The 16,393-nt window shown below is 40.2% G+C and overlaps 1 protein-coding gene across 2 annotated transcripts in view; it reads left to right on the top strand.

The window, feature by feature from the left end:
• NUP155 (nucleoporin 155) overlaps positions 1-16,393 on the top strand; it is a 49,901-nt gene that overhangs the window by 19,772 nt on the left and 13,736 nt on the right. For both annotated transcript variants that reach the window (XM_007065738.4, XM_037902695.2), the window contains 10 exons: positions 51-139; positions 2,724-2,786; positions 2,878-3,028; positions 4,987-5,053; positions 6,869-6,987; positions 7,209-7,312; positions 10,976-11,109; positions 12,821-13,012; positions 13,778-13,916; positions 16,141-16,276. In XM_007065738.4, coding sequence (XP_007065800.2) covers positions 51-139; positions 2,724-2,786; positions 2,878-3,028; positions 4,987-5,053; positions 6,869-6,987; positions 7,209-7,312; positions 10,976-11,109; positions 12,821-13,012; positions 13,778-13,916; positions 16,141-16,276 — 1,194 coding nt within the window. The remainder of the gene's footprint in view (positions 1-50; positions 140-2,723; positions 2,787-2,877; positions 3,029-4,986; positions 5,054-6,868; positions 6,988-7,208; positions 7,313-10,975; positions 11,110-12,820; positions 13,013-13,777; positions 13,917-16,140; positions 16,277-16,393) is intronic.

Raw genomic sequence — 16,393 nt, 5'->3', positions numbered from 1 at the left:
TCTAAGTATGTGATATGCAAGGAAGTTAGTCTTTGTCCGTCATACCTTAGGTATGGCGGAGAAGCACAGATGCGATTTCCATCAGCTTTGCCTCCTCCAAGCAACGTAGGACCAATTTTGGGTTCTCCTGTTCCTGCTAGTGAGTAGCAAATGTTTCATTGATCTCTTTTTTTATCTGAATTTTGTTTCATTTTCACAGCTTCTTGTATCTTTACCCTTTCTTATTTATATGAAATATTTTCCTTCTTTTCATTCACTGCCTCAATTTCAAGGAATAAACCTGCTGATTATCAGGGTTGGGTTTTTCCAACTTTTCAATTATTTTGGATTTAGGGGTTCACTGGTGTGATTCTAAAATATGTCCAGGTGTTCTAAAGATGCTGTCATAATATAAAGGAAATACAGACTTCTTGCCATAGTGCCAAAAATCACCTTGGCAGCCAGAAAGCAGTTTATCAACACTATATTGCAGAGTATCTTCTTACTTGTGTCATTCTCATACCTCCACAGGCACTGCAGGTCTACCCATATGTGCATGATGGAAGAAATGAGAAGTAAAATAAGTTAATTGTTAGGATTTTTGTAGCCATTTTCCCCTTCCCAGGATCCTACCCCAACACACAGTTCTTGTTGAGTCTTCTGCGAGCTGCGTGGAGAGGCTCCTGACCCTTCTCCCCAGCGGAAGCTCGAGGGCCGGATCTGGCCCATGGGCTGTAGTTTGGACACCCCTGCTCTAGGCTGTGCAGAGGAGGAGGAGGAAACCTGACTCTCATGCAGAGGGATGAGGAACAGGAAGGGGTGATAGAGTGGCGGTGGGGGGGTAGGTTAGAAGCAGTAATTGAGAGAAAAGGTGGGCAGGAGTAGATGGAGAGGGAGCGTGAAGGAGGATCCTTGGAGCAAGGGATGATAGGAGCTGAGAATTAGTAGTTGGGGCTGGAGCTATAGTGAGGAGAGGAAAGGAGCTGAGAGCTGGGGATTATGGGCAGGAGATGAGGTGGGAAATAGGAGCGGTGCAGGGGTAGGAGAAGGAAAAGATGGAGATGGACAGGAGCCAAAGAGGATAACAGCAGGGGATGAGACAAGAGCTGTGAGTGGGAGTTAGGAGCAGAAGGGGTCAGGGCGAGGCTGGGGAAATGGGGGATAAAGGCATGTAACCATCAGATTGACTCCCCTTCAGAACTTGTAATTGACCCATTCCCAATTCTCAATATTCCTTTGCTGTCTTGCATAGAGCTATCAGACCCACTGGCAAAGTGTGTCTCTCCATTCCCTTCTATATTCGCAAAAAGAAAAGGAGTACTTGTGGCACCTTAGAGACTAACCAATTTATTTGAGCATAAGCTTTCGTGAGCTACAGCTCACTTCATCGGATGCATACTGTGGAAACTGCAGAAGACATTATATACACAGAGACATGAAACAATACCTCCTCCCACCCCACTCTCCTTCCCTTCTAGTGGCAGATTGACACAGAAGATAACAGCTTTCTCCTGCTATGAGTTACTCCATTAGCTCAAGTGGTAGATAACTATGCTGTGGATCTAAAAGTCTCAACCCTGTTGATGACACAAGAGGGGGGCAATATGGTTCCATGTGATGGAACTGTTTTTTTTCTACTCCACTTTTTGTTGCTTAAAACGATTAGGGAAAACATCTTAAAAAATGTAAAAGAACGTTAAGGTTGCAAAGTCAAGCACCTTAATTAAAGCCTGTTCAACCTTAATTTGGCCCCTTATGGATATGCCTTATGACACAATCTTTAATTACATGATTACTTACTGTTTTCTCTGCAGTACCATGCCTCATTCAGTGCACATGGTGAACCTGCTTTGGGAATGAATCAGGGTTGTGTAGTGAAGGAGCTTGTTGTCTGTAGGAACCCTGCCTCATTTATTGCAGAAGTTGGGAGGTGGCAGGAGAGGATAGTCTCATGGTTAAGACAGTTCAATGTCACCCTGGCGAATTGAATTCTACCCCTGCCGCAGACGTGTTCCATGTGTTACTGGGTAAGGAACGTAAACCGAAATTTTCCCAGGTGGCCATTGCGTGTTCCTCATTTTCTGGATACTCAACTTGAGACAACTTGTCTGGTTTGGAGAAATGATGAAAATTCACAGCTGCAACTGAGGTCAATGAAAGCCCCAATCTGAATGTACAAAGTATTATATAAGGCTTATGTATCCTGAAAAGGTGAGACCCTAGGCTATGCAAATTGGACACCTAAAAGTAGTTGACACTTTTGACAATTTTGTCTTTAATCTCTGTCCTCAGTTCCCATGTGTAAAATGGGGATAATACCACCTCACCTCACAGGAGTGTTGTGAAGAGAAATTCAGTCATTTTTTTAGCAATGAGAATACCATAGGAAAGCCCATGTATTTGGTGCCGAGTTTGGATGGTGTGCAGTAAATGAGGCATGGTGCCACACTAAATGATTAGGATAAAAATAAATATTAAATAGCTACTCATTCAGTGAGCATAAATGATTCTGTGCACCAAATGAGGAAGGGTCCTGTGCAAAAATAGTTAGTGATCATGTAATTAAAGACTTTATGGTAATGGATATGTACACGGGGCCAAACTAAGGTTGGATAAGGTAGACTTATTTCTCATGTTTCTTAACTTCTGAATGCTTGACTTGGCAATCTTAACATTCTTTTCATATCATGGGTTTTTATTGTTTTTGATGCAATAAATGTATATATTGCTTTCTTTCACCTTAGGTTCCCCTATGCCTATTGGCAGTCCCTATCCTAATCCAAGCTTTTTGACAACACCAGCACAAGGTATTTTATTTTTTCATTTTTTGTTGTTTTCTCAACTAGATTTATTTGTATCAAAAGTAAATGGATTAATCTATATGTGTGCCTGTCCTAGGTTTGCAGCCTCCGAGTATGTCAACCCCAATGTTTGCTGCAGCCAGTTCAATGTCTCAGGCTGGCGCATCCATGAGTGGTATGATGGGCCCAGAGATAGTGTTTTCAGGAAAACACAATGGCATCTGCATATACTTCTCTCGAATTATAGGGTGAGTTGTTCATATAAAAGATGTTTTGTCACTCAGTTCTTAACATAGTCTTTCTGTCCACTAATGGCTTAGTATTTGCTTTTGATACTGTATTTACTGTAGTTTAATAATTAAAAAGTGTGTATATGTGACTAATCTAGGTAAATTCCAGTGGACTAGTGTAATCACATGCTACATGCTAGCTTCTCACTACAAGTGTGTAGTTAGCCATTGTAACATATGTACAAAATGACCAATCTGTTGGCCGCCTTCCCTCTCTTAGACCTAATAGCACCCAGGTTATCCCACAAAAAGTATATCATCACACATAATAGACGGAGCAGGTAAAGGAGTATGCCTCAGCAATTTTTTGTTCTGCTTTCTCCCTTACTGTTCCATGTGTTTCCTTCCCTTCCTGTTTATATGGTATCTGTTATCTCATTCCCTTTACAGCTCTGCTAGTATTGCATTCTGTGGGTGAGCTGGGCAAGAGATCTATTTAGACCCTGATCCTGCAATGGGCCATCTACAAGCACACACCCCTGCAAACTCGTTTCTTACGGTCCAGTCCTGCGAGGTGCTGTTTGCTTTCAGGTCCTATTCAAGTCTGTAGGAAACAAGAATGCTCATCACCTCACAGGGCTGAGCCCCTAGTTTGTAGCCTTCTTGGTTAAAGGATTTTTAAAAACCGTGTCCTATTCTGAGCAAGTCCTATTCTGAGCAATAATAGTATTATTGATCTCTAGTATGCTGGACGATAGCGCTGCAGAAATGGGGATTTTGGCAAGTTGTACCTTGCCCTCTAACAATGTGGTAGTAGGAGGCCTGTTTAAAAACAAAACCCTCTTCGGTACTCTAAAAGTACTGCCTTCAAGAAAAAAATGTGTTTTATGGCATATATCAGGGGTTTTCAACCTTTTTCTTGCTTAGGCCCCCCTCTACATGCTACAAAAACGCCAGGGCCTGGCGGGGGTGGGGGGGAAATGGAGGCTCCAGGCTGGGGCATAGGCATAGTTTTACTTCTGTTGGGGGGGGGCAAGGGCTGGCGGGGCTTGAGCCAGTTCCACACAGCAGGATCCAGGGAGGAAGCGCCATCTCCACCCCCTGACTCCCTCAGTAGGCCACCCAGCCTGTCTGGGCTGTGGAGGGATGCAACCAAAAAATATAACTCCAAGAGGGGACTCAGTTCAAAAAGTCTGAAGTCCGCTCAGGGTACAGGGAGGGGGTTGCTACGGGCTGTGTGCGGGCAGGGGAGTAGCTCAGGGTGCAGGTAGGGGTAGCTGGAGGCTGTGTGCGGGCAGGGGAGTAGCTCAGGGTGGTGGCAGGGGTTAGCTGGGGGCTATGTACAGGCAGGGGGAGGCTCCCAGTACAGCTCCCAGATTCAGTGGGACGGGGGGTACTGGGGCTCCCGGCTTCAGCCCCCCACTTCTCCTGGCTTGGGGCGGGGGGGCAGGGGCGCTTTGCCATCTTCATCCTCACATCGATCCCAGCTTCAGGGACTTGGTGGGACGCCGGCTTCAGCCCCGCATCATTCCTGGCTTCAGTGCTGGGGCTCAGGGCACCGGGTTTCGTCCGCGGAGTTCCGCGGACCCACAGTTGAGAACCACGGGTATATATGATAGTTGCCTGCCTGTTCTCTCATCTTCTGAGACTACTATTAGCTTATGTGCAAAATAATTTGAGGAAATCAAACCTAGTGTTGTTAAAGCACATAAAGAGGCTTTGTTTCTTTAATTGTAATTTGTACCTACCTCATTCTGAAAGGTACAGAGCTTATGCTCATGATTTTTTATGAATAAAGACCCTGATTTTTACAGGTTGAATCTTTGGGTTGGATTCAGGATGAAGGGAGGGTTTTTTAATTCATAAACATTGGCAATTTGTATTAAGAAATGGTTTAGAAAAGAAACAGTTTTTCAAGGCCAATGGCATTTTTGTTAATTTATTTGGTGTTAACATACTATTATCTTGTATTTCAGAAATATTTGGGATGGCAGTATAGTAGTTGAGAAAGTTTTCAAGAGTGGTAACCGAGAAGTTGTTGCAGTAAGTGGGAGATTCTTTGGTCTTTTAAATCTTCCTTAAAGACTTTATTTATTTCTCTCTAGCACTTTTACATGTCCTCTCTTATCAGTGACACTGCATTGTGATACTCATCGCATTTTCGCAGAAACAATAAATATTTATTGATTGTATTTAATTGTTCTTTACAGGAGGACTGGGAAGGGGATGTAAAATCTTTCACGTCTAAATTACTAGTTTAAAGTTTTATCCGAATTAGTGGTGCCTAAAAATTACTAGCTGATATGTTTGGTGATTTGTGTGAAATCCATTGGTCTTAGTCTCCTAATACACATTATTTCAAAAGAAAACCCAAACTGTAATTTAGGGCATCCTGTTTCCTTTGCTGACAGCCCCAGAAGAATGGCTGAGCAGAAATTGATCTAAATCTTTGTGTAGCGTCCTAGTTTGTGACAGAGTGAGTCAACAAAAGAGCTCTGCATCTCCATACAGACCTTTGCAAGGTTTTAGAGTAGCAGCCGTGTTAGTCTGTATCCGCAAAAAGAAAAGGAGTACTTGTGGCAACAAGAGAGTATTTCATTTCCCGATGGTGTCAGCTGGCACTAATATTCTCTTTAAAAATGCAAGGAAAATTATATATAATATGCCTGCAAATGTTCTGATAAACAAAAATCTGCATAATCTCTGATATTCTAGTCTTGAGCTTCTACTGAGTCTATGTGGCAAAATGTGTAGTGGATTTCTGAGTGGATAAACTTCTAAGTACTCAATTAATGCCAGCCTCATCTTATTCAGCCAAACCTAGGTTTGGGCTGTGGTCTTCAGGTGGAACATGATAGTTAAGGCTATGATTTTGGCATGGAAATTTTTATAAATTTCATGGCAAAGTTGTGGGGAGAGGGAAGAAAAGTCACGGAAAGGTCACCAATAATGTAGTTTTTGCTACATCAACGTGCACAAGGGCTTTTAAGTAGTAAAAGCAAGCTTACCCTATTCCAGGCTTTGCAGCCTTGCATACATGGTCTAAGTGCCACTCGGGTTTGGCATGTCCTCCCCTCATTTCCATCTATGGAGGTGTATATGCACCAGACCTGAATGGCATGGTGACCATGTGCTCCACATTGCGATGGCCAAGTGGGGAGCCAGATATGGGTGCTGGAAGGACTGCAAAAGTCCAGCATGACCATCCTGGAGTTCCTTTCTCCACCACCTTCTTCCCTCCTCTGACCCCCACTTCTTCTCCTCCCCGCTGGTGAGTCCAAGGTCCTCAGGTGACGGATCCATCCCAGACTCACCCAGTCCCCAGCACCAAGAGGAGCCGCCGCTGCAGTTCTGGCAGGTAAAGGCCCAACTGCCAGCATGTGGCACAACACAGAACAGGATGCAGCCAGGATGCTGCACGATGCAGAGTGGAAGCTGGTGCCAGCTAGCCAGGCTGTGATGTGCTCCTTTCCAAAGAGGATTTAAAAGGTGGTGAGGCCCCTATTTAAAAAGAAGAGCAGGAGGGAGATAATGGTCCTCCCCGCCCCACATTTCTGGCACCTATGGAGCCAGGCCCAGCACCATGCGACAGAAGCTGTAGCTGCAGAGTGAGTGTGGGATGGGCTCCTTACAGACTTCATTCAGATTCATGATTACTTTGAACACCGTGACCTCCATGCCAAAATCATAGCCTTAATGATAGTGCATTAACTCCACATAGCACTTTCAATATGTTGTCCTTTTGGTCATATTGTCTTGATGGTTTTTATTCTTTAGTGACCGTTTTATATCTCTCAGCTGAAAATTTAAAAGGTTCAGAGATTTGAAATGTAAAGAAGCCCTCTCCTCCTCTTGCAGATTGAAAGCAGTGTTCCATCGCACATGCTAGAATCTGTGCTACAAGAACTAAAAGGTTTACAGGAATTTCTGGACAGAAATTCACAGTTTGCAACAGTAGGAGCTCTTGGAAACCCAAGGTAGGATTGAATATGTTTGGTTTACAAAAGGCATAGAAGTGCTGCTACTTGAAAATTATTCCATATAGATACAACAATGCTGTTCAATTTGGCTTAAGGTGTTTGTTACCTCTCTAATAAAACATATCTACTCAAACTCTCAAACGTAGTTTTTAGTTTCTTTTTAAAATAAATGTTCAGGGTTTGCACTAATAGCTTCTTAATTTATTTTGGAATTGCAGTTTTAGCACCCCAGCTAACCTGCAGCAGAGGTTACTAGGGTTCATGCGGCCTGATGGTGGAAGTTCTCAGCAAGTGCAACAAGAGCTCCAGAGGAAGTTCCATGGTAAGGGAAGTACTCTTGAACAATGAGTAGCAAAAGGTGGTGCATCCAAATGGTAATCTCTCACTGCTGTTCCAGTTAAGAGCCTGAATAAAAATGCAGAATTGGCTTCTGTGAGTAAACTGTACTCAGAAGTAAGAACTATACAAAGAACGATGTAGTCTGGGTGACATCAACTATACAAAGAACGATGTAGTCTGGGTGACATCAGCTGTTCACGTTTTGCTCTTCATTTCTGACAATACATATAATATTTTGTCAGTACCAACATTTCTGCATTTATTTCTATGGGGAAATTGGGGTGGGCATTTCCATATGGTTCCTCTGGGGACGAAGCATGTGCCCAACATAAAAACCCAAATGTAGACTTAGCAACACTTGCTAGTCTTTCTGCTTTGAATTTGATGGGTGACATCACTCATCACAGAGTACAAATGTTTATCCTGTTTAGGATGAGTTCCAACTGGATATAGTAAGATTTAGTATTCAAACTGACTCCTTAAACAACTCACAAACATAACTTTTGTCTTTAAAATGAATATCAAATTGTTAAGGACAGTAGCATCTAGCTGTCAGAGGTATAGCAAACCACAGGTCACATTTCCCATGACATTTCAATAAATTAAACTAATTAAAGAAGTTTTTAAGCTGCTTTCTCCTCTACGAAGAATTAAGTCAAAATCTTGTGTAGTTGCATATGTTTTCTCAGTCCTATTTCTTACACTCAGAAGCACTGGGATAAAATAAAAGCTAGACTGTTGTCTGTACTCTGGTCTTTTAAAAAAAAAAAAAAAAAAGGCTCCAGAAGTGACCCTGGCAATTACAGGCTGGTTAGCCTAACTTTAGTACCAGGCAAACTGGTTGAAACTATAGTAAAGAACAGAATTATCAGACACGTAGATAAACACAATATGTTAAGGAAGAGTCAACACAGCTTTTGCAAAGGGAAATCATGCCTCACCCATCTATTAGAATTCTTTGAGGGTGTAAGCAGGCACGTGGACAAGCGTGATCCAGTCAGTATAATGTACTTGGACTTTCAGAAAGCCTTTGACAAGGTCCCACATCAAAGGCTATTAAGCAAAGTAAGGAGTCATAAGATAAGAGGGTAGGTCCTCTCATGGATCAGTAACTGGTTAAATGATAGGAAACAAACGGCAGGAATAAATGGTCAGTTTTCACAGTGGAGAGAAGTAAATAGCAGTGTACGTCAAGGATATGTAATGGGACCAGTTCTGTTCAATGTATTCATAAATAATCCAGAAAAAGGAGTAAACAGTGAGGTGGCAGTTTAAAGATGATATAAAATTACTCTGGACAGTTAAGTCCAAAGCTGACTACAAAGAGTTCCAAAGGGATCTCAGAAAACTGGGTGACTGGGCAACAAAATGGCAGATGAAATTCAATATTGATAAAATGCAAAGTAATGCACATTGGAAAACATAATATCACCTAAACATACAAAATTATGGGGTCTAAATTAGCTGTTACCACTCAAGAAAGAGATCTTGGAGTCATTGTGGATAGTTCTCTGAAAACATTTGCTCAATGTGCAGCGACAGTCAAAAAAGCTAACAGTGTTAGGAACCATTAGGAAAGCGATAGACAATAAGATAGAAAATATCACAATACTACTATGTAAATCCTTGGTATGCCCACACCTTGAATACTGCATGTAGTTCTGATGGCCCCATCTCAAAAATTGTATATTAGAATTGGAAAAGGTACAGAGAAGGGCAACAAAAATTATTAGGGGCATGGAACAGTTTCCATATGCAGAGACTGTTCATCTTAGAAAAGAGATGACTAAGCGGGGATATGATATTGGTCTATAAAACCATGAATAGTGTGAAGAAAGTGAATAACCAAGTGTTATTTATCCCTTCACGTAACACAAGAACCAGGGGTCACCCAATGAAATTAATAGGCAGCAGGTTTAAACAAACGTAAGAAAATACTTCACATAACTCACTGTCAACCTGTGGAACTCATTGCCAGGGGATGTTATGAAGGCCAAAACTTAACTGGGTTCAAAAAAGAATTAGATAAGTTCATAGAGGATGGGTCCATCAGTGGCTGTTAGCCAAGATGGTCAGGGATGCAGCCTCATGCTCTGAGTGTCCCTAAACCTCAGACTTCCAGAAGTTGGGACTGGCGGACAGGTTGGATCATTCAGTAATTGCCCTATTCTGTTCTGAAGTATCTGGTACCAGCCACCGTTGGAAGACAGGACACTGGACTAGATGGACCATTGGCCTGACCCACTTTGGCCATTCTTATGGTCTTTCTTCCTTTTTGTCACAAGTCTCTATACATAATGGGGTCCTCTGTCCATGAATAGGGCTTCTAGGTGATACAGTAATACAGATATTATCTGTGCCAATGTGCCATGCTAATTCATAAAATTGTCTGTATTTGTTAATCATAGTACGTAGCAATTTACCTTTTCTAAATGATGTAATAATATGAATCCAAGCAACTCTTCTGTGAGGTAGGTCAGTATGTATTACTCCCCATTAATTGATGAGGTAACTGAGACTTGCAAAGTCCAGCTATCAAGAAGATAGCAGAGCTTGGTTTAGAACTCGTGAATTCCTGTCACCCAATCCATTAGACTGTGCTTCCTCCTTTAATATAGGTGTTAGACCTCAGCCAGCACTCAGAAACCAGACAGGATGAGGGGTTACTCACAGAGATGCAGCATGAGATCAGTTCACTAGCTGTGTGGTGCACATACACAGCAAGGATCAAAGTTCTTTAGGTTTCTTCAGTTTATTAATTCTCTCATGCTTTCACTCTCATTTCTGTAACAAATATTGCCAATAGTAAAAAAACAACAACCTTTAAATAGAATAAAATGATCAAGTGCCTATTCATGTTTTGTTATATTTTTCTGTGTGCATGCCAAAACTCAAAAACTTTCTTTCAAAACATAGTTGTGGTTTCCAAGTGATTAGCTGTGGTTGCATCTTCACAACATGCAAGCACTTAACCAAAGAAGTGAATTAAGGACATCATAAGTATTACATTGCCTACATAATCAACATATTGTATCCAATATAAAGATACTCATATTTCATCATAACACACCCTTAACTCCAATCCATGGATTGGGTTTTTTTTACTTTTTATTTTTGTTACTTAGATTTCATATTTAAGGGATGCTGTTAAATAGAAGATGCTATTAGTTAATGCCTTACTATTATCAATAATTTATTTACATTACCATAGCAGTCATAAGTTAAGGAAATTTTTAAGTAAATTATTTATAATTGCTGTTTCTAGAATAATTTAGTATAGTTCATTTAATACACTTTTTTTTTAAAATTTATGATAAATTATTAATCTGGACTTCTATTTGAGGCTGGTCAATGTATGAAATCAGTATGCACATACAGAACTATGTTTATTTTTCAAAAAGGTCTTCTGTTGTGTTTGTAGTTGGAGATAAGTGGTGACCAATTAGTATCTGTTTTGGGAAGTGTTGAGATTTAAAGATCCACACAAACAGGAATGAAAATGAAACATCAAACAGCAAAGAGAGAGAAAAAACTCCTTAAAAATATGGGGAAATGTCATTGTAAAACAAAAGTTGGCATGGTAACTCAAGAAAACCACATGTAGTACCTGAATAGAAAATTATCCATGATCTATTCAATGTTACAGCAGAGGCACAGTTAACGGAAAAGACCTCACTTCAAGGGATCCAGCAACTTGTTCACAAAACCTGCCAGGCTTTAGCTTTGTGGAAACTTCTCTGTGAGCACCAATTCAATGTTGTTGTAGGTGAGCTTCAGAAGGTATGGTATAAACTTTACTGAACAACAGTCTGTTTTTTAGTTGATTGCATTTAACAAGTCTGGACTTCTTAAATATGTATTTTAAACAGTTAGTCTAATCCATTTAAATGGACTTCACAACCTATACAGCATGTACAGAGATTTCTAGAGTTCAGTTTTCTTGGTGTTGCAAGTATTCTGTTAAAATAAAATCTAACGTGTTGCTCTCACACCCCAAACTAATTAGCCGATTTGAAATGCTATTAAGTAATATTGGATTTGCTTTTTTAAAACTCTGCTTAGAAGTTAATATTGAGTTTGTTTTGTAATCACTCTGTCCTCACTTTGCCATTGAGCAAAGTCTGGGAAGTGCAGAGTGAAGACAATGGGACTGAAATGAGCCTGCATACAAAATTCACTCCCTGCCTTCTGGCTTGCAAAGGTCTAGCAGAGGAAGAAAGGCCCAGGTACCAGAGGCTTCAAGTCCCAGCAGTTTTGGGATGCGAAAGGCTGTTCAGTCCTCAAGGAAATTTGTGGAGGAACTTCTGCTGCTGCCATCATTAAGATAACTGGCAGATGTGTCAACAAATGCTGCAGCGAGTAACTCAGACACCTTTGGAATCTAAAGCCTATTTGAAACACAGTTGATATCAGTGACAGAGAAAGTAGAACTGAAGTCACCTTTATAAAGGAAAGAAAGTAACTACATTTGTCTTGTGTAAACAACATGGAGTGTTCTAAGTTGCCCATCAATAACAGTTATAATCAAAGTTCTTTTGTTTGGCAATGAAAAACATTGCACCATTAGCACCAACCTAGCACCAGCAGTTAATTTATGAGCATAAGTAATTCTGTCCTGGTGATAGTGAGGATAATTTTAAATATGATTTGCAGAAGTGTGTGTGTGCACGTGCTGAGGGGAAAGTATATTTGTTTTATTTGTTGGTTTAAAAAATGGACATGGGAGTTTTCTCAGTCCCCTACTTTTGAGGTTGGGAGTGATTGTTTTAAAAAAAGAAGCATTTCTCCAGTGTTTGTCAAGAGTTAGTTAACTAGCTGTTTAAAACTAACAAAAAAACCTTTCTCTTGCATTCTTGCAGTTTTCAGTCTCTTGAGAGATAATACCACTAGTTCGCAAAAAGATTCACATGACCAGATATTTATATTATTTTTTAAAAAAACAGGATGATAATCTTTAAGACTTTACACAAAGAAGCAAAAAAGGGTGCAAACATGCATAATTTCCTTTGCGTCCGAAGTCCTTTGAGTCACCAGTATTCATTTATCCATCTCTCTTAGATAGATATATGGGCCCCAGTCCTACAGTATCTGAATATCTCACAATGTTTAACATATTCGTTGTCACAACAGCCCTCTGAGGTAGGGACGTAGTATTATTCCCTCCATTTTACAGATGGGGAACCGAGGCACAGAGACTTAGTGACATGGACTTCAGGCCACACAGGAAGTCCTTGGCAGAGCAGGGAATTGCACTCTGCTCTTCTGAGTCCCAGGCGAGGGCCATAACTGCTGGATCATCCTCTTTAATATAGTATTTTCTATTTTAATCGTTAACATGCATTAAAAAATGTGCATTGATTCTGTGAATTTTGGTCATTGAAATTTATTTGTTGGGAAAGCAGCTGAATTTGCTTCTATTATAATAGCCTTGTTTGGAAATGTGAGAATGCTGCAGCTTTGGAAATATAATGGATTTTTTTTCTTCCAATAGGAATTTCAAGAGCATTTGAAGATTACTACTTTCAAAGACTTAGTAATTAGAGACAAAGAGTTAACTGGAGCACTCATTGCCTCTCTCATTAACTGTTACATCAGAGATAATGCTGCTGTGGATGGCATCAGTTCACATTTACAAGACATATGTCCACTTCTGTACAGTACTGATGATGCTGTCTGTTCCAAGGTATAATATACTTTTGATTATCTGTGGTGAAAGTGAGAGGTATTCATGGAAGACAGAATTGTTCTGTATAATTGTTCTTTTGCCTTAGCAAAATGCTATTGTGCATTTTATATTAATCCCACTGTATCCTCTTGGAGCTCAATGTAAGCCTAATAGAAATTACTTTAAATGTGCTGATTATCATTAATGGTCTTCCATCCAAACTTGCAGAATATTAGGTAGTGTGATCAAATGAGCACAAAATGTTTGTACTCTTGACTGTCAGATTTATTTGCCAATAAATGACATGTCATTTGGTAGTGATACAGTAGCTAAATGCACATTTTCCATTATGAATCTACTTTTAATTCCATCTCCAACTTTATTTCCTTTAGATTTATGTAATAGTTAAAAAGGCATGTATATAAAACCTCTGTTGCCCTAACATTTAAGCAATCTTACAACACTGTAACCCACCCGGGAGCATTAAAAACAAGCGTTCAAACAGGAACTAATTCATTCATTTCAGTCAGCCAGTAAACCAGTAACAAAAATCTCCTTTTGTCCCTTATCTTGGTTACAGAATCTTTCTGCCTAGAACTTGACATGTTGTCTCTGGGCAGAGAACTTTTTTTTTTTTTTTTTTTTTTGAAGTGATAGGGTCTGTAGTACTTCAGGCTTTGAAACATGTGAGTTAACAGAAACTGTGAGTTATTGCAAAGAAAATCTTCATGACAGTGTAACTTAAATTAATAAGGACTTAAATTTCCAATTGTTTTACTGTAGGCAAATGAATTGCTTCAGCGGTCCCGACAGATTCAGAGCAAATTGGAAAAAGAGAAGATGCTAAGAGAGTCATTGAAGGAGTACCAAAAGATCAGCAATCAAGTGGACCTTTCTAATGTCTGTGCACAATATAGACAAGGTGAGAGGCAAACAGCACTGGAAACTTGACAACTTTTGAGATCAGTCTTTGGTTCAGACCCCATTTTTACCTCTTTTTGGCACTTCAGATCAAAGCATAGTATTCTTGGAGTAGCCGAGAGATAATCCAGAAAAATATACATATAGGTAAGAAAAATGAACACATGGAGACAGAGGAGCTTATGTATGAATTCACATTCTAAATATGTTAACTCTTTGCCTTATTTTATGCTGTTATTGATAGTCATATTTCAGGATGGAAGGAATCTAAGCAGCTCATTTACATTTGTCCATCAATAGGCCTAATCTGTAATGATTCTTCTTTTCACCTTAGAATCATAGGACTGGAAGGGACCTCAAGAGGTCATCTAGCCCAGCAGTTCTCAGCCAGGACTCTGGGGCCCCCTGGGAGGCCCAAGCTGGTTTCAGGGAGTCTTTCAAAATAAACCAGAAAGCAGGGCCAGCATTAGACTCACTAGGGCCCAGGGCAGAAAGCCGAATCCCAAGCCCTGCTGCTCGGGGCTGAAGCCAAAGCCCAAGCAACTTAGCTTCACAGAGTTCCTTGTGGTGTGGGGCCCTGGGCAGTTGTTCTGCTTGCTATCCCCTAATGCCAGCCCTGGCTTTAAATCTGCTGAAAAACAATTCTAGTTGCACAGATGGGCCACGGAATTTTTATAACGTGTTGGGAGGGCCTGAGAAAGAAAAAGGTTGAGAATCCCTGATCTAGTCCGGTCCCCTGCACTCAAGGCAGGACTAAGTATTATCTAGACCATCCCTGACAGGTGTTTTTCTAACCTGCTCTTAAAAATCTCCAGTGATGGAGATTCCACAACCTCCCTGGGCAATTTATTCCAGTGCTTAACCACCCTGACAATTAGGAAGCTTTTCCTAATGTCCAACCTAAACTGCCCTTGCTCTAATTTAAGTCCATTGCTTCTTGTTCTATCCTCAGAGGTTAAGGAGAACAATTTTTCTCTATCCTCCTTGTACCTCCATCAACCTTTTATGTATATGACTATTATGTCCCCACTCAGTCTTCTCTTCTCCAGACTAAACAAACCCAGTTTTTTCAATCTTCCCTCATAGGTTATGTTTTCTAGACCTTTAATTGTTTTTGTTGCTCTTCTCTAGACTTTCTCCAGTTTGTCCACATCTTTGCTGAAATGTGGCACTCAGAACTGGACACAATACTCCAGTTGAGGCCTAATCACCACAGAGTAGAGCGGAAGAATTACTTCTCGTGCCTTGTTTATAACACTTCTACTAATACATCCCGGAATGATGTTTGCTTTTTTTTTTTTTTTTTTTTTTGGCAACAGTTCTAACTGCTGGCTCATAATTAGCTTGAGATCCACTATGATCCCCAGATTCCTTTCTGCAGTACTCCTTCCTAGGAAGTCATTTCCCATTTTGTATGCAACTCATTGTTCCTTCCTAAGTAGAGTACTTTGCATGTGTCCTTATTGAATTTCATCCTATTTACTTCAGGCGCTATACTTGTTGAACTTGTTTGGGTTTTTTAATACATTCATGGTTGCATTTCTGATTTTAGTGTTTTGTTATCCATTCCACAAACTGTTCTGTGCATAAAGAAGTTTTCCTGATGTCCATTAGTGTCATGTTTTTTATTTCCCTCTGGTTTTTGAGCAAATTTCATCCATAAATAGCTTATTGTTAGCCCTTGCATTTTATACACATCAAAATCTTCTTTTATTTATGGCTTGTCTTGATTAGATTTGAGCAACTCAGGCATATTTTTCCTATTTAAAAAATACTCCTGTGCACTGTTCCACATTTTCTACACTAAATTGCCAAGGCACTTAACCATTTGGTAAAATTCTTCTAACAAAACACTTAGGGTAGAATTTAAATGGCTGTTTATTGTTGCATATGTTGTCTCATACTATACATGTTGTTGAAAGATCATTCTGTGTTAACCTAGCATTCAGAGAAAATGAATTCTTTTTGTAGATAATCATACAACTGCTGTAATATTCGAAATGATTTGGGCCCCAATCCTTCAAATGTATAACTTTAAGCATGTCAATAGTCCCCCAAATTAAGCATGTGCATAAGTGTTTGTAGGATCAGAGCCACTGGGAGTGAGGGGAATTCTGGCATTCTAAAATGGGAAGTGTGCAATATATTAGTTCAGTATTGTATAGTAGTTCGCAGTATGTTTAATATTGTGATGGACCAAACTCTCAGTTCTTCCTTATCTCAAGTGCGTTTCTATGAGGGTGTGGTGGAACTGTCTCTTACTGCTGCTGAGAAGAAGGATCCTCAAGGTCTTGGACTTCATTTCTACAAAAATGGAGAACCTGATGAGGATATTGTTGGACTCCAGGCTTTCCAGGAGAGGCAAGTTTTCAGGATATACGGGCAATTTTATTCAAGGCACTTTACTCATAAGAACTTTTCAGCTGATTTGGGTGGGATGATAGATAAGCCTTCTAGAATTAAGAGCAGGGTGAGAAC

Source organism: Chelonia mydas, chromosome 5, assembly GCF_015237465.2.
Source record: "Chelonia mydas isolate rCheMyd1 chromosome 5, rCheMyd1.pri.v2, whole genome shotgun sequence".
In the NCBI taxonomy this organism is placed as follows: domain Eukaryota; kingdom Metazoa; phylum Chordata; order Testudines; family Cheloniidae; genus Chelonia; species Chelonia mydas.
Note: the sequence above shows the minus strand (reverse complement) of the source record. Positions and strands in the feature narration are given on the sequence as shown.